This window comes from Eubalaena glacialis, chromosome 1 (assembly GCF_028564815.1).
Source record: "Eubalaena glacialis isolate mEubGla1 chromosome 1, mEubGla1.1.hap2.+ XY, whole genome shotgun sequence".
Lineage (NCBI taxonomy): Eukaryota > Metazoa > Chordata > Mammalia > Artiodactyla > Balaenidae > Eubalaena > Eubalaena glacialis.
The window spans coordinates 38,585,750-38,610,248 of record NC_083716.1 but is presented as its reverse complement, the minus strand read 5'-3'; the positions used below and the strand labels follow the sequence as shown (position 1 = coordinate 38,610,248).

Sequence of the window (24,499 nt, the reverse complement as noted above, 5' to 3'; positions counted from 1 at the left end):
TAGCATCTCAGTCCTGAACCAGCTAGTCTGAGGTTTGCAAAGGCTTTTTCCTTTTCCCAGAGACTACATTCTGTGTTTCACTGAGCCTTCTCCACAGAAAATACTCACTTATCCTGACCACTCTGATACACAGTTTGGATTCCTAGAGTCAGCCAGGTCTGCCCAGCTATGGTGTGGAGGGGAGGGATGCTGTCAGAAGTGTTTTCTTGATGGATCTCTGCTTCTGTTTGGAGACCCTCTCTCTTCCAAGGAAACATGGTTCTTTCTCTTAGGATTCCCAGTTTCATGAGATACAGCAACTTATTTACTATCTGCGATTCCACCAACATGTACCTTTACCATGCCTCCCACTCTATGGGACTTGTCTTCCCCTAACTAACATCTTTAGGTGGAGATGGCTAATTATATTCCATTGTGTCCACCACAGAGCCTGATATCATGATTTGCATATATATTTTAGGTTATTAGCACTGAGATCCCTGAAAGCTATAGATAGTTTTGAATTTTTGCATTACTTTTGAAAAATCAAAATAATGATTGTCCTATCAACTTGAATAAAATGCAGCATTGACTGCTTTAAATTTTAGAGAAAAGAGATTATATTAAAGCAAAAAATTACAAATGCTATGAGTCATAATGTGATCGCATTTATATTCCAGATTTCTGAGAAGGGACACAGGGTAAGAAGTGGGAGGGAAAAATAAGAGGGGAGAAAGAAATGGTAGAAACTAATAGAGGAGAGAATGAAACAAAGGGAATGGAGAGACAAAGAGGAATACAGAAGGAAACGCGGAATGCAGAGGAAGCCTGTTTGCTAACCAACTACTGCTGGGTTGAAATTCAGTGTCATTAGGATACAGCCATTTTTCACAGCAAGTGCCCCCAAAGAAGGAAATAAACCAGCAAATGAAAATAACAAGAATATAAATCACTTAGCCAGTACTTACGGAGACTTTATTCTATATTAGACTCCTGTATACATCACATCAGGATTAGTGTTAGCTCTCTGAAATGAAACATCAATAAGAGGACCACATGGTGCTGACTGCACCTCCAACTAATATTTCAGTTCAGCTTTAATTATCATGTTCATCTGGCACCGGCATGGTGCCACATAAATAGAAATGGGTCATGGGAGGCCTGGGTTCTTGTCCTGCATTTGATGATGTGACCTTGGTTGGCCAATCTCTGTGCCTCAGTTTCCTCATTTGTCAAATGTGAATAAGAATTCTCTGCTCTGTTTATTTCACAAGATGTTAGGAGGATGGAAATATATATATATATATGTGTGTATAAAATGCCAGATAAATGTAAAATTGACCTTGTTCTTTTTACTTAACAAGGTAGTAAGTAGGCGGAGGGGTAGTGATGGTGGCATTTTGCACAGAAGACTTGGTGACTCAATGACGTGTCTTTGTTTCCCTCAGTAATATCTGGTCTGGGATTATTACTGCTTTCTCGATGTTTTTAGGCATACTTTTCCCCTTCAGAAATGCCAAAGGTGAAACATACTATTCGACTGCTATAATTTGTCACCCTCGCTGCCTAAGCAAGATGTGTATAGACAGTTTAGTAATTAAGCTTTTCAACCCTGCATCATAAAGTTTTATTCCAGCAAAGTCTATATTTATCAGCTAACAAGTATTAAATCACCCCACTGCTCAAGCCGTTTCTCACTTGAATATGCTCCTTTCAAAACAGAGCAGATTTCCTTGGCTGGTTTAATAAAAGTTCTTGTTTGGAAGTACTGTGGTGCTGTGTGGTCCTGTGGAGCTGACATACATACACCTTGGTAACTCTGCCAAAAGGTGCTGACCCCTATTTCTCAGGGGACTTAGCTGCCTTTGCCCTGGGTCATTTAGGGCATCCTGGCCATCTGAGGTTTGATGGCTTCTAGCACAAGATAGTCCCATATCCATTTCAATTTCTAAAGAGGAAGAGGTAAATGAAAATAGAAAAACAAACTTTTGAAACATTTTCTTTCCTTATTTGAGCATCAGGGAATTGGTCTGTTTCTATCAGAGATGGATCTAAATGTAAAATGAATTTTCAAAATGATTAAATTAGCAAAGTAACAATGATCTATATACTAAGCAGGGTTGAGTGCATTCTCGTATTGTCATAGTCTTCTTTAAGCAGATGCACAATTATTAGGGAAACACACTTCGAATGAATAGATGTTAAAAGTCGTCAGTAATGGCTTAGAATAATTTCTGTAGGTAACCCACTCCACCTTTATAAATCATTTTCTCTCTCTTCTTGGGAGTATATACACTCATGAAACGAATATAACATTGCTTGTAAATCTTCAGTATGCTTTCACTCAAATGGCTCCAGAATTATATTAGTTAAAAACAAAATAGTTACTTAACATATTTGAATGTATTATTTTACCATATTTTAAGGGTATAACCAGAATAAAGACAAATGTTAATCAAATATAGGCCAAAATGATGAAAGAAATCTCAATATTTTTATCATATCATACCAGAGATCACAGTAATTTCCCTTCTCCTTTCTATGCTTTCAAAAATAAGTGATATTAACCACATGTAGGCATTTCAGTTTTCCCTGAATTGATTGCTAATAGGAGATGTATAATGACATTCCATAGAATCACAAAACCCACTCTGTAGTTACATAAACAAATTCTGCCCATGCCTGTGTGTGTGTATGTATGATAGTGGGCACGTAAGTGTGAGATTTTAAATACTACCAAGCTAAGGAGTCTTTTGTTGAACTTTTCTCAGTTTGAGAGGTTGCAACAATTTCTTTCCTTTCAAAATGGCAAAATGGAGCTCACCATTTCGCTTTCCAAATTAGCAACAGGTAGCTTGTTTGGAAGGCTGGGGATCAATTTCTCTCCAGCCAGCAAGTCATGGGGTTGTCGCTGAAGCATGTGGGTGATATGCTGAACCGCTAAGTTGGCAAATATTGAACTGTTTTAAGTGCATCTATTTTCTGGTTCAGTAAATTTTTTTGTATTAAATTCATTAAACTTGACAGAGTCTAAATGCCACAGCACATACTGCAGAGGACATAAAAGTAACAGCGCTAGCCACAGGAGATAGCAAAAGGTAAAGATCAATATAATTTCTCTCAGTTTCTCTTTAATTTTTATCTTTCCTATTAAGACTGGATTTTTTTTTTTTTAAGGTTAAAAAGTACTGTGTGTCTTGGAAAGTCAAGTTGAATCTGGTTATTTTCTGAAAATTTGAAGAGACATTTCTTTGTCAGTCAAGTTGCCCTCCAAACAGCGTTCTTAGAGATGATGACATATGTGACCTACAATTCAGGATCACTTAATAACTTGGAAGAGAAATGAGAAACAAAAATTACACTCTGTTATCCACAGTTTGGAGGAATCTTGTAGTTTGGCAATTTGTAAAAATACTGAATCAAGGACATACTTGAAGATTTATAATGAGGCCTTGATAATGATTATTCTTCACTTGGGATTGAAATTTTCAAAAGAATAATAAAGGTTTCTGAACATGAACTGTTACTTTGATTTGACATAATTTTGGGGGAGAGTCATTTGTTTTTCTTAAGCACTACTTTGCCTCCAACAAGGAGTAGATATGGCAATTCAGAAAAGTGGAGAAAAGTATAAAGTACAAGGAATTTCATTCTAGCATGAGTTGTAATTATTGAAATTATAAAATTGATTTTATACTCCATATGAAAAATAACAATCAGTAAAGAACAATTTTCCGGTAATTTCTCTCAATAAAATAGAAAACAAAATAATCAATAACAGAAAATTGTGAAAACCCCAAAGTACATGTAAAAAATAAGAATACAGGTATTAAATATGATTCTTTAAAGCTTCCAGAACACATAAGGCAGAAGTAATGCAGCCATCAAAGTTGGACTGAGTAAATCCATCCCCTCCACACACAAGAAAAGGTTTGAGATGAAGAGTCATTTGACCTGGAGAGTTGGCAGCAGCATTTGTAACCTGAAAATGTTAAAAAAAATAATTGAAATTGACATTCTGTGCTCTGTTGTGCTGTCACGTCAATGTCCACCTGGGGAACATTTCTCTACCTGGAGAAATCAAGGTGTTTCACAACAAGCAATGGAAAACTAAGCCAAGGCCCCTTGGCTAAGTTAAGGATTAAGTGCAAACAATATACATTCACAGCTTGACTAGCAAGGCTACATCACAATTTATAAAGTGCCAGATTAGTGCTAATTGTCATTCAGCTTGAAATTTTTCAGCATGGGGAGGGAAAAAAAAGTAAGGACCTCTTCCTTCCTCTACGAATGAAAACATTTTCCTAAACCAATCAGTCACAAGGGCAAGGACTACTTTTCCTTTATTCCCACTAATTAGAACACCATATCCTTTTATTGTCAATTATGTACTGACTTTCAATCTTGGTAAAGAAGATAGCCTGAAAACGTAGAATATTTCCAACTAGTTCCATAAATTGCTCCTCTGTGCAAATGTAACCATATCTGGTCTCCCTGGAAGAGCTGAAGAATTGCATGATTCTCGCCCAAGTGTTTACATTGAAATTTTTAAATGTTTATTTTTTCAGTTATTTGATAAGATAACCAGAAGTGTATTGAACTTCAAAATTAATAGGTCATGATCTGCTAAATTAGTTGAAAGTACAGTTAATCTTTTCATTAGGGAGAACAAAATTCATGATATCATTCACCTATTATTGAGAACCTGCTATGTGCCAGACAAGGTGGATTCAAGAGATTTAAAGGGTCATGTCCTTAAGGAGTTTCCAGTTCAGCATGACTGCTGGCATATAAGTGTCTAAGGCCTAAGACAGAGTGAAAGGCAAGGTGCTATGAGAACACATGGGAGGAGGCCAGCACACCTGACAGAGGACAGAGAAAGCTTCAAAGGGGCATGACTGGTCACTTCATGTGAGTTCTGATGGACACATAAAAGTTTGCCAGGGGAGGAAACAGGTATAGGGCTTTCCAAAGAGAAGGAGGAGCCTGTGTAAACGTCACAGTCTATGGGTACTGTTTAGGAATCTGTGGGGCAGGTCACAGTGTCTGTGTGTGTGTGTATGTGTGTGTGTGTGTGTGTGTGTGTGTGTGTGTGTTGGGGGAGAGGGTTGACAGGAGGAAGGGACATAACTGAGAGGCAAAATAAGAGGAATATTGTGTTTCAAATTTTAAAAACACAAAATTTATAAATAAAGTCTATTAAGAATTTAGAATTTATTATATATGCACCAAAAGTAGGGAGAATCAGCTGAAGTCTGGGACTTATTTTATTTTGTAGAACCAGGTTTATAATATTTGAAATGATGAAAAAGGTAGAGGTTATTTCCTGGAAAAATTATTCTCTAAATTGGAATGTATGTTGCTAACAAGCATTCACAGAAAGTGGAATGAGCTGGAGATGAATGTATTTATCTTGGACACTGGTGGTTTGGCTACTGAAGCACCAAAAACTCCCTAAAAAACCAAATTACACAAAGCTATTATAAAGGCAATCTCACTTGGGACTACTTTCCCGCACAACTTCAGGGGGCGCCATTCACATAGACTACAATGTGGCAGTTCTGGTCTCTCTTATACAGTGTTTTCATGAAGAGTAATAGAATAAGGCCCATGAGGATTTGCTTGTTTAAAAATCACACCAAAAAATCAAGAAATGTAATAAATGCTATTTGGATTATGGAGCTGATTTAGGTTTTTGATAGGCTGAGTTAGTATATGCTTTTATAATTTTTTAAAACCAGAAAAACTTTGCATAGATATTTTTATTTATATGCCATATTTTGCTTTAAAAAAAGAGGTGGTACAATTATTTCCTTCTTGAATCACTTAAGATATGGACCTTTGAAGACCTGTATCAGATACAAATATAAAATGTTAAAAGTATCCCCTCACTTTTCTGGAGGTCACTTGATAGCAATATCATCTATCATAAACATAGCAGATAATCTTTTAAGAAAATTAGGTCATAGTTTTAATTTATTATGTTGAATCATAATTTCTTTTTTCCCCAGCTTTATTGAAGTATAATTGACAAATAAAAATTGTATGTATTTAAGATGTACAACTTGATGTTGTATTATATGTATACATTGAAAAATAATCACCATAATCAAGGTAATTAATAAGATCTGCTCTCTTAGGAAATTTCAAGTGTACAATACAGTATAATTAACTATAGTCATGTTGCTGTACATTAGATTGTTAGACCTGATTCATCATATATAACTGAAACTTTGTACCCTTTGACCAACATCTCCTTATTTTCCCCTCCCACCAGCCCCTGGCGATCACCATTCTACTCTCTGCTTCTATGCATTTGACTATTTTAGATTCCACATGTAAGTGAGATCGTGCACTATTTGTCTTTCCATAGCCGATAAACTTGAAATGGGTAGAAAAGATCTTTGAGTGGCTAAAATAGATAGCACATAGTACAGACACTGAAGCACAGACTTGGGTGTTCAATGGAGCTTTTTAATCTCCTGCTTTAGATGGAATTTAAACAAGTTGGATGATTTGATTTGTCGATGAAACACTAAAGGAGAAAGAAAACTGCTGGGCTCCTATATATTAGCGATTTTAGAACATGACAATTCGTAGTCTGAAAGCAAGGGATGCTGTAGAAACACTCGAAAACCAGACAGGGCTGGGAAAAAGGCTGGCAGTCTGGGGTCACTTAGTGGAGGGCAAATAGCTTTCTGGCTCTTAATAGTCCCCAAGGGTACTAGCTATTAGTTTTCCTGCAATCATTAATGCTCATGATGAAGGCCCCAATATTCCAGAATCAACTCTAATATGCATAAAGTATTAATTGTTGGCATTTCTCGAATGTTCACTGCATACCAAATGCGTTACACGCACACCCCACTTAATTCACACAGCAACCTATGAGGTAGTTACTACTATTCTCATTTTATAGCTGAGAAAGCTGAGACTCAGAAAGACTGTTACTTTCCCGAGGACAGAAAGCTCGGAGGTGAAGAAACATTCAAACAAAGCAGAACTCCTGAACTCGCCCCTCCAACCCCTTCAGAAATGTTTCCATAAAGACTTAATTTAAGTAAAATAAAACAAAAATGTTTAATAGTCATCTGGAAAATTCACATAAATGAGATAACTCATTCATACATATTCATATATATATACCTATATGTGTGTCTATCTATTTAATTTATACACACACATATATAAGTCTCCATTTGTAGTAAAGTTTTGATACATTCCAGCTGACATCCCTGTATGGATAAACCACGGTACTATTAAACATTAGACAAGTGTTAAGCAGGAGGTAGCTTAAGGAAAAAAGTTCTGCCTAGGGATGAGGTGGTAATTTATCGGTGCTGTGTAATTTCATTTGATGAGTGGTAAGTGCCAGATGCCAGATCACATGGCTGGAAAACTGGGCCACTGATTAGCCAGTCTGCAGTTGGGATGAAATCAATCTTGCTGCATTTAGGTGGATTCGCCCATTTTACAATTACCCGATGAGGAAAATATGAAAACATGAAGGGTGTGTTGGCCACCTCCTTCACCCATGTGAAGTAGAGAGCCCTGCAGTGGAGGAGCACGTAAATTGTGTCAAAGCCACAATCTCTCACAGTAATGCAGCCTTTGGCTATGCTTCCAGCCACAGTGAGGAACCACAGCTCAATGACTGTGTTTAAGAGAGATGTGAGGGCTGAAACAACCCCTTGGAAATCCAGGATGCTTGGGCTCACATGTGTGCCAAGGCGGGTAAGAAAGAACTCAAACTGCAGAAGCTGATACTGCGGCTCGCTGATATAATGGTTCTATATACTCAGGTGATGACTGGACTGGACATACAAATTCAAAGCAGAAAAAGCAGTTTTATAGCTAAGTGATTTAAACCCATGTGTGTCTTGTGACTCCTCGCCACCTGTAGAATAAAATGCAAACTCCTCAGCCCCCCGTGGAAGGCCCTTCATAACCCAGTCTTACCTCCATCCAAGCCTCCCCTCTTGCTGCTTCTCTCACTTTTGCCATGTGTCCTATCTACATTCACACTAAGGTTCTTCAAGCACATCCTTCTTTGTTGTGCTTCTGTGACTTGGAACAAGTCATTCTGCTTAGTGATGTTGTATTGTTCCCTCTCTTTTCTGCCAAGTAATTTGCTTATCCTTTAAGAACTAGCACAAATGTCACCTGCTCAGAGGTCTTCTCGCTCTGCCAGGCAGGGTAAGTGCCTTTTCAGCATGTTATTTATATCTATTATGTTACTTGCTATTTTGCGCTGTAATTATGTCCATGCCTGTCTCCCTTCCTAGACTGCATGCTCTGAAAAGTGAGGGCTGTGATGCACTAATCTTTGTAGCCAAGGCTGAAAATGGTGCCTAGCCCACATGAAGTGTGCAATAAACGTTTATTGAGTTTAAAAAAAGACAGAATATCGTACACATAGTTGATCAAATGGTGTTCATAGGGAACCAGCTACACAAAAAGTGTTGTTCAGTGGCTCCCACAGAGCTGGCAGAAGCTCAAATGGAAGAGCTATTGTATTTAGAAGGCTCTCAGTAATGATAAATGTCTCTGCGAACTGCTGTATGTGAATGTCTCCTATGTCATGTATTAAATTAAACTACATAAATTTGCTGATTCTGTAGGTCAGAAATGGTAAAATACTGTCAACTTTTATATGATTTAACCTAGTAGTTTCTTTTTAGAATGATTATTAATTGTGAAAAGTCACACAAAAATAGTCCCTTGGGGGTGAGAATGGAATTAAAGATGAAAAGAAAGAGGGAGGCAGACAAGTAGGCTAAATGGGTATTTCCACAAAATTATAGTTGATGGTTAGCAAAAAAATTCAGTGACACACATGACAATGTACCTTCTTTCTTCCAAACCTATGTTGACAGCTAAAGCTTGTCCTTGGACTGTCAGAAGTCTACCCATAGAACAATCTCATTGATTTGGCCTACACGGTAGCTCTATTTTAGGGTGACCAGTTCCAGTTGGCCGTTCAGCCCATTTGTTTACTTTCTGAAATATGGCACTAGGTGATATTCAAGTGAGCTAGGCAAGAATTAAGATCTCATAAGCTTTAATCCTAGCTGTGCAACTAACTTGAGAGAACTTAGACAACCTATGAACAATCAGGTGCTTGCTGCAGCTTGTTATGGATGTAGATTATACTGCATTTCGTTGAATCTAAGGCACCATCAATATTTTAAGTACCAATGAGAAATTTTTTAAAATGGTGTCAGCATGACACAAAGCTTTATTTTATACTTACTAGAGAAGTTCTTTTAGAATTATCTACATGTAGATCTTTTGCAAACATAAAAAGGAAATAAAAGAGGAATAAGTTGGTTAGCTTTTCCAGAATCTTCACATTCAGAGTTTGACTTCTGTGAAGCACTCTTTCACTAAGGGTGTCAATGTCCCTGCTCTTCCCTACACAATCTGTCCTCTGTGCAGCCTTGAGTGCTGGCCATGCACCATTTCTTACAAGAGTGCTCCACGGAATTGTCCTTTCTGGGGTTTTCCTCCAAGATGCTGATACCTGTTCTTCAAGTTCTGATTGTGCACTTTCTCTCCAGTGGGCAAGAAAGGTTTTTAGGTAGCAACCAAGGCTCATATTCTTTTCTCAAGTGGTCCTTAAATTATTTGTTACTTTAAATATCAAGGGGTTGCGGTGGTGGTCCCACTGTTAGACCACTAAAAATAACCAAATTCACATGTGTGAACACTACATCCTGACTGTCTCCTGGTGCATACCGATTTGATGGCACCTTACAATTGATAAAATACGGCAAATATTAAATAGGGTAAGAGAAGAAGTACTTGTTATGCGTTTACTAATTTACTAGTTAGTAAATGCATAACTAGGACAAAGATACTGAGTGGCAGGATCCTTTAAGCAGGGCCTTTTCAGGCAAGCAGCGTCTCAGTGTCAGGATTTCTAAGGTCTTCGGCATTGCTGGTTTAAACCCTCCATTCTCTCAATTCACCCAAATGAGCAGCCTCAGGTGAAACTGACAGAGATGGACTGGTTATCACAGAATCGATTTGTTCATTTACAAAAGTAAATGTACCGATTCTAGAACCAAATCTTGTTGTCTGCCCAGACCATTCATCTTAGTAGGCAAATTTCCTCAACTGTAACATAGATTATAGGGGTGACACATGTGTGGTATCTCCTGACAGACATCACTAATCAATTGTGGCATTCTTCTCCACTGAGCCCAGAAGTGGCCTCAGCATCCTTCTCACTTCATCGCTTCAGGCAGCCACTACCAGTCAATTGGAGTTGGCACTTGAGAGGAATCCTATATACCAATCCTGGATTAGAAGATTGCAGAGCAAACACGTAATTAGAAATAAGAGAATTAAATATTCTTTACTGTTTTTTCCCCTTCTTTTCTCGTTAAGCCAGGAGAGTCTGATGCATTGCCTTTGTCCAAAGCAGAGATATTTCAATGCCAAGAATTAGAATCACATCTGGAGCCATTTCCTCTAATGATGCTGGAAGCTCAATTCCAATTCCTTCTAATAACCTTCTAGTAACCTCCTTCTAGACCATTGCTCTTCCAAGGGTCACATCGGGTCTTTGACTGCTGGGTGAAAATGAAATACATATATTTTGGCTACAACCATAGTTCTATAAAACTGTGCGTTACAAGTATCAGGGCTTGTAGGAAGATAGAGTTGGTGCAGGTAATTCAAAACCTAAAGAACTTTGAAAGCACTAACAAAAACAATAAAGTAAAGTGACTAGCAAGATTAATAACATTTTCCCAGCCTCTGAATCTAGGGACATCTTTGCAGCCTAAACTCTGGGGCTTATGCTTCCTCCTTTGAGATGTAATAGGTCCTGAGCGGAAGCTGCTTCTAAAAGAGACCAATTTGACCAAAATTAAAAATATCCAGGATATAGCCTTCTTCATCAGTCCATCATTTTACCAAAGGGGAAATGTCTTTGTGGTTTTTTCATCGGCACTTACACTTTTGCTGAAGAGTGTAACATGGTGGAAAACCCCGTGGTTCTCGAGGCCTCTGTAGCAGCCACTATGGCACTAAAGGAAGAGACCTCTGGAGATTTTCAGTTTTTTTCTTAAGATTTTCATATTTGCTGAAGCAAATATTTGTTTGCTTGTGAGAAAACGTAAACACGTACAAAACCAATATGATTCCCCGGTGGTACTACTGCCCTCCTATTTCTCAACTGCATTTGAAAGAATTCACATTAAAAAAACGCTCTGGTGTTATAAAAGACTGTAGGTAATTTTATTGTTTGCGTATGTTGCTCTACATTCTTCAGGGTCACTTTATTTAAACTTGGGTATGCCTGAGTCTTGATGGCAGATGGAGATGTCTAAACCATCACTTGTGCTTTTGATACACACACTACATCTTTTTAATCGGTTTTTAATCAATTCCAACGTCAGAGGGTGACTTTCCTTAAACTGTCCCTGGATTTCAAGGAAATCTTATTGTCTCCTAGTTGCACACTAACTTGATTGGGGTAAGCTCTGAGTAATAATATCTTTGTGTTGGCATTTCCCCTGTCCATTGTGTTTGTGAGGTACTGACCACACTGGCAATATGAATAGCTAGGAGGCCTGAGATGGTATGGAGCTGATTCATACATTTCCTCACTTCCTCTACTCTGCTGCCAGTGTAAACCTGAACCCATGCCATAGTACATAAACAGCAGAAATTGAATATTTGGTTAACTTATTCTTTTATAACCCCTATGCAAAGCTCAAAGGTAGTGCTTCCCAAAAGTCAATCTATGGCAAGAAGAGAAAAAATAAGGATTATGAACTTTTTCATAGAGCAAAATGTTTTCTATTTATAAATTGTTATGAGGTGATATCTTTACTACATATTTTTGGGTGGGTTATTCTTTGCATTAAATTCTTGTAGCTATGTTTTACTTTTTAAATTCTTAATTGCAGAATAAAAAAGATAGCAATATGATATTGGTTCCCAAAATACTTCGAGGGATTTTACTAGTCCATGAAGTAAACACGCTGGGAACCACTGCTCTGGGGCGAGGTGTTTGATGTGGCTCAGAGCAGAGTCTCTGTCAGCCTGAGGAATGTTGCCCATAAAAGAGGGGTTGGGGAGCAGCAAAGGTCGGCTTTGCAAAACTATCAGTAATCTCAAGTAACACTGGACAACCTAAATTTGGACTTGGTGAGTGGATGAGAAATTTTACAAAATGGAATAAAATCTTGTGTAAAACTTATTTCCCAGAAACTCACACAACCTCCCTTTTATACAAATATTAATCTAGATAGACCTAGAATCTGGGGTAAAACATTTTGTTTGTTTACCTGAAGCGAAATTTTCAGGTAGTAATCATAAAAGGTGTGGAGAAAAATAGGAATGGGGGAAAAAGACTTGATCAAATGTGGAATACATACCTACCTCCAAATTGCAAGTACCTAGAAGGTAAATGTGGTTTGTACTGATTCTCTGTTTACATCTCCCCATTCTTACCGTATTCCCAAGGCATTGATTATAAGCATCTATATATACCTGTTTACAAAAACAGGGAGAAATGTAAATAAATGAAGGAGAGACCATAACTTATGCTGATGTCAATGGAAATGTTTGTTTACATATTTATAGATGGGGAACTAGTCCAGGAACTCTGAAAAAGATGAGACTGCAGTGTTGTGTCAATAGTGAAAAATACTACTGACCCTTAAGTAAGTTTCTGTGATACAGGAAAGGGAGATCTGAGAAATGAAAGTCGAATACAGATTTTTTTTTTAACAGTACAAAATGTTTTCTATTGGCCAAATTAAAAATGTAATGTGTCTATCCCTTTCTCTTACTTTTTATTTTTTTATTTTTTAAATTTTTATTTATTTATTTATTTATTTTTGGCTGTGTTGGGTCTTCCTTTCTGTGCGAGGGCTTTCTCTAGTTGGGGCAAGCGGGGGCCACTCTTCATCGCGGTGCGCGGGCCTCTCACTATCGCGGCCTCTCTTGTTGCGGAGCACAGGCTCCAGACACGCAGGCTCAGTAGTTGTGGCTCACGGGCCTAGTTGCTCCGCAGCATGTGGGATCTTCCCAGACCAGGGCTCGAACCCGTGTCCCCTGCATTGGCAGGCAGATTCTCAACCACTGCGCCACCAGGGAAGCCCCTCTCTTATTTTTTTTAAAGTCCCTCTAGAGTTTGATGAAAAGGCAATAAGATGTTGTTGATTCCTCTACGTTTAACTCACCAAATTACAATTTGGTAAGAGATATTTGATGTTTAAAAGCCTTTTGAGTCCTCAGAAATAGAAAGCTATGGGAACTGTGTTTTATTCATTCTTGTATTTCCAGCATCTCCATTTACATCTCCATTGTACATGGTTGGTATCGAATAAATGTTTGCTCAAAGGATGTATGTACACGGGCCACCAAAAAACTAACTCAAACTTTTGAAAGCTTTAAATTCTCAGTGTTCAAGTGGTCTTTAAATGTGGTGGAATTATTTTCTCTATGCAAATAACTTCCCTTGGTTTCTCTGTCTCTGAATTTTTCTTTTTCCTTCTGTCATCACACCTCACCATTCTAACTCCTTTCTTGAGCAACTTCATTGTCCAGGAAACAACTATTCTGGTGTCCATAATCCTTGCGCTGACACTTACGTCATCACTCCTGGAAAGCTGAATTCTCTATCTCTAGCTCACATTTTGTGGAGTCCAGGCAAAGGCACTAGGAATATTTGAATCAGTCTGAATTTCAAATAGGTAGTAAAGATGGTTTCATATCCAGATAATTCACCCTCATCTCATAAAATGCCATTGTATAAAGAACACCTTGAAAGGGGTATAAAATAGAACTGGATGAATGTGTACGTGTGAATGCCTATGTGTGTGTATAAAGGGATATACAGATGTCTGCCTTTGTTTCAAAAGATGGAGACCATAGTGACACAGCCTATGCTATTTCCATAGATTATAGCTAAACTGCACTGCGCCTGCACAGACATAAAGTCTAAATAATCCTTTAAATAACTTTTTCCCTCGGAGATGGTAAATACATTCTTGAAAGCTATAGGTGTGACAAAGGATAAAAAACACAATTTTTCTGGATGACCTAGCCAATTTATGTCTAATTTTTTATCTTTTAAAAATTCTTTCTTAGAAGAGTCAACTCTCCATGTGCAGATTTTTTGTGGCACAGCCAGAAATCACAGACATATGGAATATATTTGTTACATTCTTAAGAAAAGTGTTGATAAGGATTATTTCTTAACCATATCCCGCATATTATTGAAGATAAGTGATACTCAGAACTGGGATAATAATGATACATTCAGGGTGCTGATGATACCATTTAATCTATTTTTAGGTATATTTCCTTAAAAAATATTGTACCTCTTTTGGTCACTCGTGTTTGAGGCTCTCAATCCTATATTATGTTATAGTACTTAATATTCATAAAGAGCTTTATCAACACATGGTTGATTTCCTACAGAGATGGTACATTTTAAATTGGTTCTTATGTGTTATGTGCATCATCTTATCTTGCCTCTGTTCTACTCATCTCTCCAGTGTTCTATTATATTTAACGGTGATTTCATAAACCCATTTCTTTGTTGTGCTTTAGGGAAAGGTTTGCTTGTATTTTGGGCTTCTGGCTACAGAGCTCTGTATCTGGTACACAGGGAGCTGCTGTAAAATTACTATTGGTTGCAATACCCTAGGTGTGAAGAAAGTGATGTGGTTTAGTCAATTCTCAGTGTAGCTTTTCTCTTTATTGGTATTTGTCTATTCTATTTTAATAAAACATTGGGTAGATGCAGGCAGAATGTGCCACAAATCAATTCTATGATCCACGTAGCAGCTTTAGTGGGCTCGAACTGCAAAGGACATACTTTGCTGAAATTGTATATTCAATTGGTGATGTCTACACTGAATTCTTTTAGACCTATTCTGTCTTTTAAAGTCCTGAAAACACTGGAGCAGTCTATTTTGATGAGGACTTATTCAGAACAAGCACACAATAAAGAATGAGATACTGTTTTCTCTATAGTACTGTGGCAGTAATAATGGACAAAACAACAGTCGTACTACATTTCCCTTTAAAGTTTTTAATTTAATAGAAAGTCATTCCGTCCTTCAGCAAGTTTTAGTATATTCATTCATTAACTCTTCAAATATTTGTTGTGTTCCTAGTAGCTGCCGAGCCCTGTATAAGGTATGAGGGTACAAAAACCAGTTCCTACTTACAAGGTGATTTAACAGACTTGAATCCTTTTGTTTTCATCTAAATATAAATGTTGCATCACAATCTCTCAAACGATCCAATTGCTTGGGCTCCAAGGATGTAGAGGGCCAAAAATGCTTTTGATTTTGAGTCGAGAGAAAAACTTAAAATCATCTTTCCTACTCAGCTAAGCCTAATCACTACTTCTCCCCCACTTAAGTTAATAGCTGCTTAATTTCCCACTAATTCAATCCTTCTTCATCCCTTCTCGCATTCCCTTTCCCTTCTTCTTGACAACCCAGAAGCATGGCCATTATTTCTTTCTGGTTCTCATTCATGTTGAACAGACCCAATAGCTTTTTGTTTCGGTTCTGCAATTATGGCAAAAAGATTGCAGCCATTTTGATCTTCAGGTCTAGAAACAACCTTCTTTCTACTTTTAATACTGTGAAAATAAAAGGGTCAATGCTTGTGCTCCTCAGACAATAGTGGAGGTTAAAAAAACAAGTGGTTTTTAAAGTCAGATTAATTGAGGTATAATTTACATACAGTAAAATTCACTCTTTTTTATGTGTACTGTTCTGTAAAGTTTGACAATGTACACAGCTGTGTAACTACCACTATAAAACAATATAGAGAATGTTCTCATCAGCCTCCCCCAAATTCCCTTGTGCCTCTTTTTTTAGTTAACCCCATTCACCCAATCACAGCCCCTGGCGTGAGTGTTTTGTCCCTACAGTTTTGCCTATTCCAGAAAGTCATACAAATAGAATAATACAGTATGTAGCCTATGAGTCTGGATTCTTTCACTTAGATAATGCTTCTGAGATTTACTCATGTTATTGCAAATATTATCAGTTTGTTCCATTTTATTACAGTGTAGTTTTGCATTTATGGATGTGCAACAGTTTTGACCATTACCAGGTAATTAATATTTGAGATATTTCTAGTTTTTGGCTATTATTAATAAAGCTGCTACAAACATTCACATATAGTTTTGATGTGGATATATGACTTCATTTCTCTTGGGTAAATTCCCAAGAGTGGGGTTGATGGGTCATTTGGTAAGTGTATATTTAACTTTGTAAGACACTGTGAAACTCTTTTCCTAAGGGGCCATGCCATGCTGCACTCCCACGGTGATACGTGAGAATTCCAGTTGCTCCGCATCCCCGCCAGCATTTGGGGATGAATTTTTGATTTGAGCCATTCCAGTAGGTGTGCCATGGTATCTCATTGTCATTTTAATTTGCATTTCCCCAAGGACCAATGATGTTCAGCATATTTTTGTGTGCTTGCTTGCCATCCACATCTCTTCTTTTTTTTTTTTTTTTTGTGGGTGGTAAAATACACGTAACATGAAATTTATCATTAGTAGTCACTGGCAAACATTTATCTATTTTCTGTTTCTATGAATGTGCTTATTCTGGATATTTCACATAAATGGAATCATTCAAGATGAGGCCTTTGTGTCTGGTTTCTTTCACTTAGCATAACATTTTCAAGGTTCACCCATTCTGTAGCATGTACCAACTTCATTGCTTTTTATGGCTGAATGATATTCCATCTTATGGGTATACCACATTTTATTTATCCATTCATCAGTTGGATTGTTTCTACCTTTGGCTATTGTGAATCATGCTGTTATGAAATTTGTGTATACAGTTTTATGTGAACACATGTTTTCATTTCTTCTGGGTTTATACCGAGGATTGGAATAGATTGATCATACTGTAATTCTATGTTTATTTTATTGAGGAACTGCCAAACTGTTTTCCACAGTGGCTAAACCATTTTATATTCCCACCAGCAAGGTACGAGCATTCCAATTTCTCTATATCCTTACCAGCACTTATTTTTCGTTTTTTAAAAAAATTATTGCCATCTTAGCGGTTGTGAAATGGTATTTCATTTGGTTTTAGTTTGCGTTTCCTTAATGACTAATGATGTGGGCATCTTTTCATGTGCTTCTTGACCATTTGTATCTTCTTTGGAGAAATGTCTACTCAAGTCCTTTGCCCAGTTTTAAATTGAACAGTTTGGCTTTTTGCTATTGATTTATAAGAGTTCTTAATATATTCTGAATAGTAGACCCATATCAGACAAGTGATTCACAAATATTTTCTCCTATTCTAGGGTTGTTTTTTCACTTCCTTGCTAATCCTTCTGTGCACACAAGGTTTGCATTTTGATGAAGTCCAAATCACCTACTTTTTTTTTCTTGTTACTTATGCTTTTGGTTTTATATTTAAGAAACCACTGCTGAATACAAGGTCATAAATATTTACCGCCTATGTTTTCTTCTAGGAGTTTTATGATTTTAGTTCACATATTTATGTTTTCAATCCATTTTAGGTGAATTTTTGCATGTGGTGTAAGGTAAGCATCCAACGTCATTCTTTTGTATATGGATATCCTGTTGTTCCAGCGCTATATGTTGAAGAGACTATTCTTTTTCCATTGAATGTTTTGGGGAACCTTGTCAGAAATCAACTCACCACAGGTATGGGTTTATTTCTGGGCTCTTGATTCTATTCCATGATCTATATGTCTATTCTTATGTCATTACCACACTGTTTTGATTATGGTAGCTTTGCAGTAAGTTTGGAAATCAGAAAGTGTAAGTCCTCCAACTTTATTCTTCTTCAAGATTGTTTTGGTTATTTGGGGTCCCTTGCAACTCCATGCGAATTTTTGGATTAGCTTTTCCATTTCTGCAAAGGCCATTGGGATTTTGATACACACTGTAATAAATCTGTAGGTCACTTTGGATAATATTGTCATTATAAAAATATTGAGTCTTGCAATCTATGAACATGAGATATCTTTTATTTATTTATTTAAGTCTTCTTTAATTTCTTTCAGCAATGTTTTATGGTTTCATTGTAGAACTCTTACACCTCCATGGTTAAATTCACACCTATCCTTTGTGAAGTGCTCTTTCAAATCTTTTGCCCAGTTTTAAATAATTGGGCCATTTGTTTTCTTATTACTGATTTGTGAGTGTTATTTATATATTCTGGATACCAGTCTTTTATCAGATATATGTTTTTGCAAACATTTTCTCCAAGTCTGTGGCTTGTCTTTTCATTTTCTTAACACTTCCTTTCAAAGACATTTTTAAAATTTTGATCAAGCCCAATTTATCAATTTATTCTTTTATGGTTTGTGCTTTTTGCATGCTATCTAAGAAATGTTTGCCAAACCAAAGATTGTAAAGATTTTCTCCTATGTTTTCATCTAGAAGTTTTATAGTTTAAGGTATTATATTTAGGTCTATGATCCATTTTTAGTGAATTTTTGTATACAGTGTGAAACTTGGACTTTTGAATGTAAAAGTGACATATTCAGTTTCTATTTTGCTGCTCACTCATTGCATCATGTTAGGCAAAACAGTCAATTTGAACCTCAGTTTCCTCATTTAAACAAAGATGCTTCCTGATCTGTCAGAATTGTTGTGAGGATCAAATGCAAACAAGTATAAAAGTACTTTCTAAAATCAGAGTATAAACGTTAATTATTATCTCTAACTGACCACAGCCAACAGAATGATGGTAGAAGAATGTGTCATAGTTGGAGGAAAGCCAGATCTCAATTACCAGCAGTAGAGTGAGTGTTTAAAAGCACTAGATTTTAAATAGACCTGTGTTTGAATTCCATTTTTGCCACTTCTTAGTGGAAGAACCCCACACAAGGCACTGAGCTCTCAACTCCCCAACTTTCTGACCTATGCAATGGGGAAGGAGTATAAACCTTCACAGGGTAGAGATGAAGCGGGTTACATACAGAGCCTAGTGAGCTACACAGACTAGGGGATTAGTAAATGGCATTTTTGAGAGAGAGAGAGAGAATGATTATGTATATACACTCTCTAATAAAATGATGATGTAGATTGTCATGGTTTATATGAATGCTATAACAGATGATGGCAAGATCAAGATGAAAAGCAAGAATGTATCTTGCACTCTCCTGCCTCTGGGAAAGTGTACACAATGTTAGAACATCATTCCAACATCATTCCCTTTGCCCCTCTGACTTAATCTTGTAGGATTTAGCTCAAATAACATGTTCTTTTAGGAAGCTATTTATTACCACTTTCTCCTCAAATCTGCTCTCTGTGCACACAGTACATTGTGTATCCCTTTCTTAGAACAAACTGTACCATATCATGATTATCTGCTTATTGGTCAGCCTTGTTGATTATATGGGAAGGTCCTTGAATGAAGGGAACTGTCTTTGAGTCTTTAGAATCCAGTATAATGTCTGGCACATAGTAGGAACTCAATAAATGTATGCTAAATGAAAAGATGAATATATATTATTAATTTCTAATGTCGGTATAAATAGCATTTGTTAACTGAACTTTTTAGTTCAGCTTGTTAGTTTTAGAGCATAATACTGATGTCGACTCTAAACAGACCAAGTGGACTTCCCTTTATGGGATAGGGCCTATTTCTTTTAGGTTGTCCACACCCATATAATAATATCCATCATCCAGTTTTCAGTAGTAATACTGGGTGCAGATGAATATACTTTGCATTTGTACAGGAAAAATGACACAGACTCCTTTTTAAAGTTTTCTGTAAAGTAATGCTGTTCAAAATAGCTTTTTTGAAAAAGTGTGATGCTGACTACGTGGCAGGGTAAGTTCCTGTCATGAGTACTTGAAAAAAAATGATTTAATTAAATTCATATGTGTTAAAACGTTTAATAGCTCATATAATATGGAATTTTATGAAAAGGGGAAATATCTGCCCATATAAACTTCAATTAAACTGTGACTGAACATCCCTAATTCAATGATCAGAATTTCTCAGCTGATGATCTCATGCATATGTAGCTACCTCAGAATAAAGTGAAGCAACTGGCTAGTTCTGTGCCAGTGAGAAAGAAGTGAGAGATTACTCAAAGGAATGCTCAGGACTGACACCTGTTAGATTTCCTGCTCTTGGTAGATTGGGTCATGCCATAGTCCATCAATCCCAAAGGGCCTGTTTTGGCTCTCCATAGGTTACCATAAACTTACGGCACATAGGCAAGAGTGCTCTTGTGGCCATAATTTCATGCTAGGAAATTTTGACTCATGTCATAAATTGTGTTAAATTACCAGACAAGATAGTTTTGGAATGAATGGCAAGAAGCTGAAAAATCTATAAGCTGAAAAAAACTGACAAGAGTTCCTTGTCCTTGTGTCCACAGGGATACACCACTTTTATTTCATCTTGTCTGATGTTAACGGTCCCTATGGTATGACTTAGTGTCACAGCCCCTGGCATTGAGTCAGTCCTTCTGAAATATCCTTGTCCAGAACTATCTGTGTATGTGAAACAAAGAGAAAAGACAGAGACTCTGAAAAGAGAAGAGAGTAAGAAAAAATAAAAAGTAGGACAGCATGTGGGCATGAAGAGAGGTACCAGAAAAGAGAGCAAGAGACACACAGAGCTCATCTACCAAGAAATAACCATGGAATCACTTTCACCCACCTCCTCTCCTCCTCCTCCTCTTGCTACCCCTATTTAATAATATTAATTGAGAACTTGCTTTGTGCTAGTTTTGTAGTAAATGTTTTCTATTGTGTTCTCCCCTTTTATTCTGACCACAACCCTATGAGGGAGGTTCAGTTGTACCATTTACAGATGGGGCCCTGAGGCTTAGAGTTACAGTCTAGCTTGCTCAAAGGCACAGGGAAAGCTGAGGTTTGAACCGAAGTCTGTCTGACTCCAAAGTCCAAGATCATAATTACACCACGTTATCAAAAATCCAGGAATTACAAGGCACAAATATGGGAGAAAAGTCTTAGTGGCAGAATGACCAAAAGAGCATGATTTTATCCTAGAAATAAATTACAAAACAAAACATCTAATGTATTTAACTGATAAACACAACTGATTATTGTCTTTCAAAGCACTTATCCTAGAAGGCCTTATGGTTAAATCTGTAGTGATGCACTGCCCAATGTCTTTTAGGGGTAGCAGCTTTTAGAATCAGCTTACTAGACACATTAAAACAGATTAAATACAAACAGCTATATTTCTTTAGTTCTATAAAAACATTTAAGAAAATTGTCAAGATTGGTCATCCATTTTATTAAAAAGATTTAAGTCCAAATGACTTTGGTTGTTTCTAAAACATTAAATTCAAGCTCAGCTTTCAAAGACCTGATTCAACTGATTACATGCTGAGGAATATGTGTCAGGCTCTGAAAGAGATGCCTGATCTTGTTGAAATAAGGGTGTGGCTTATTAGGGTGACTGACTATGTTGAAGGGGGCAATCATTTGGATTCATAATTTTGGTATATTCATACAATCAATCAGTCACTGCTTTTCAGTTTCAACCTGCCTAAGAGAAGAAAATGAGGATAAAATAGAAAATACATAAGAAAGAAAAGGAAAAAATGGAAATATCAATTACCACCTGATCTTCCAATGCTGAAATCAGACACAGCTACCGGCCAGAAATTAATCTCATGAGGGAATAATGTAAGTATGTGGGTGAACTCAGGCTTTTCTGTGTACACATCCCCCTCCACCACCAAACACAAACCTCTAAAGAAAATTCTGGCCTTAAGCTGTTGCACATTTCCTCTTTTCTCTTTTATTCTTTCATACTCCTGGGCAGTACTATGTCAACCAAGGTAATCAACTGGGGAAGACCTGAGGAAGCCAAAATGGGGAATTTGCATTGAAAAGGTCTAAGATTTACTTTTCTAAGAGGGGGAAAAAAAGAGATAGAGTCAAAAGTGAGGAATGTGAATGGGAGGCTGAAGAGAGGAAAGAAAAAAAGAGATAAGCCTGCATGGTTGATTATCAGGGAAAACTGTGGAAAACTAGAGTTAAGGGTGCAAAAAGATTTGAGGGAGCTTCTAGAAGTGGGATATATAAGGAATGAGAAGAGAAACTTCAAAAAGTACTGCTAAGGATGATGAATTTTGGATATTCTTTGAAGTTCTATAAAAGATACTGGTAAAGAGGAGAATTACTTTACATTCCTTTTGGTCGTTGAATTTTGTTTCTTAGACTACAACACAAGACTGGGCTAATGAGGGGTTCTTGATTTGTTTGGGTTATAGGAGTATAATATTTACAGCAGGTGTCCTTAATGCTGGATACATGGGAGGACTTTTAGGTTGCTTATATTGATAAATTTTCATAATTAGATGCAATTTTGTGTTTATGTGTACATGTATATTTTGAAAGGATGAACATCTTCACATTCATAGCTTTGATCAGATTCTTAAAGAGTTCATCATACTTCTCCTTAAAGAATATAAAAGGACTACTATTGAGGAGAGAGAAAGTACAGTCTCAGGGCAAAAGACCAAGTGAAAAAAACATAACTATAGAAGATAACTTTACAGCAAAAGCTTAATAGTCTAGTCCAAATCCATTTATTTTTGCCAAAGATACCAAGGTATTCATTTACCACCTGACTCTCCTCCCCCCCTCAAACTCCTCTCTTGATCTCCTTGGTATTTGAAATAGATTCAGTGATTTTTTAAAAATAAAGTAATCCATGAATGTGCTAAGTGAGAGAAAAAGCCACTGAAATTTTCAGGAACTACAGAAAGATGGGGGAAAATTAGCGTTAAACTCGCAAGCAAATCATACATTTACTATAGTTTGGGAAAGGCATCATGATAGACTCTGAAACAAAGGAAGGCATAGCGAATAATAGTGGTGAGAGTATTAGGGTTATCAAACTGATTAAGTGTCTCCTGTCAATGTACATGGAAAGGTGTTTTCAGTTATTACTCTTCTGCTGAATGGATTAATATATCATACTTGTTACAGAAATCTTAATTCAATGCATCACAGCCTAGGCATCAAGTTATATTAACTGGATAAACATTTAAATAATGGAAGGCAAATATCTGCAAAAGGGAGGAACTGAGCATCATGAAAAATCTGCCATTGCTTTGTTATGTTTGTTTGAACCACCTACTCAAGTGTTTTATTCAAACCCCAAATGGGAGGCACAGAGCAGCTCCCAAGTCTTTCAAACACGCCTTCTTTCTTGATCTGCCTCTTTCCTTAAAAGCAGCACCCACAAAAAAGCAGCGTTATCTTACTCAAGACAAAAAATTTGATTTAGTGTCTTAGGAGAAGGCTTTCAGCAAAGATTAGTCTCTAGGATTCCATGAGCAGAGTATTAGACATGTCCTAGGCATTCGTTAAATGCTTATGGAATAAACGACTAACCAAATGAATAAATGAACAGCCATCTTTCACCCCCCTGCTGTCACTGTGGATATATGACATTAGAGGCAGCAAAAGGCACGAAGAGCATTATCGGGGAAACAGAAAACTGCCCCCCGACAAAATACTCCCTTACCTCTTTCAGAGAGCAGCCACTTCCTAAAGTGGCTGCTCTTAAAGCTTTAAAGGGCTGGTGCTCTCCCCAGAGGTTTTATGAGAGGAGTGGGAGATACTGCCTCATAAAGGAATCTACCAAAGAATTCTGGGGGAAAGAAGGGTGTGCTAGGCAGAAATAATGCTCCCCCCACCAAGATGTCTACATCCTAACCACTAGAACTTGTAAATGTTAAATGTCAAGAAAGAGTTAAGGATACAGCTGGAATTAATGTTGCCAACCACTGGACCCTGAGATGAGGAGTGTCCTAGATTATGCAGGTGGGTCCCATGTAATCACAAGGGTCCTTTAAGGAAGACTGAGGCAGGAGGAAAGGTCAGAGTGATGCAATATGAGAAGGACTTGACCTGCTGTTGCTGACTTTAAAGATGGAGGAAGGGGTCTCAAGCCAAAGATTGTGGGCAGCTTCTAGAAGATGTAAATGGCCAGAAAATGGATTCTCTCTTAGAGCCTACAGAAAGAAACACAGCCCTGCCGACACTTTGATTTTAGCCCACTGAGACCCATCTTGAACCTCTGACCTCCAGAACTGTACGATAATTTGTGTTGTTTTAAGCTTCCAAACTTGCAGTAATTTGTTACAGCAGCCATTCAAAACAGAGGGTCAGTGAAGAGGAGGGAAGGACCTGAGAGGCAGGTAGACTAGTTTTGTCATTACTAGCCATGGGACATTAGGGAATTTATTTCATGTTTTTGAGGCTTTGTTTTTCTCATCGCTGTAGTGGGTTAAAACTAGCAACCTCATAAGGCTACTTTTGATGTTAAATGAGATCACATCTTTGAATCGCCCAGCTCCAGGCCTGTTGCACTATGCAATGTGGGTGTTCATCATTGTGATCTCTCTTCCTTTTTTTCTTCCCTACCCTCCACAGTCACTGAGTGCCAGGATGCAGGGTAGGCAATACAAAAGAAGAGAAAAATAAAATGCATGGAGATGGAGAGTCCAGCCTGAGAGGCCTGGGATGGGGAAT

The 24,499-nt window shown here is 37.3% G+C and overlaps 1 protein-coding gene across 1 annotated transcript in view; it reads right to left on the bottom strand.

The window, feature by feature from the left end:
* Positions 1-684: 684 nt before the first annotated feature.
* RNLS (renalase, FAD dependent amine oxidase) overlaps positions 685-24,499 on the bottom strand; it is a 279,205-nt gene continuing 255,390 nt past the window's right edge. Inside the window, exon 7 of the mRNA XM_061195545.1 lies at positions 685-3,961. Within this exon, the coding sequence (XP_061051528.1) occupies positions 3,809-3,961 (153 nt within the window). The 3' untranslated portion in view covers positions 685-3,808. The remainder of the gene's footprint in view (positions 3,962-24,499) is intronic.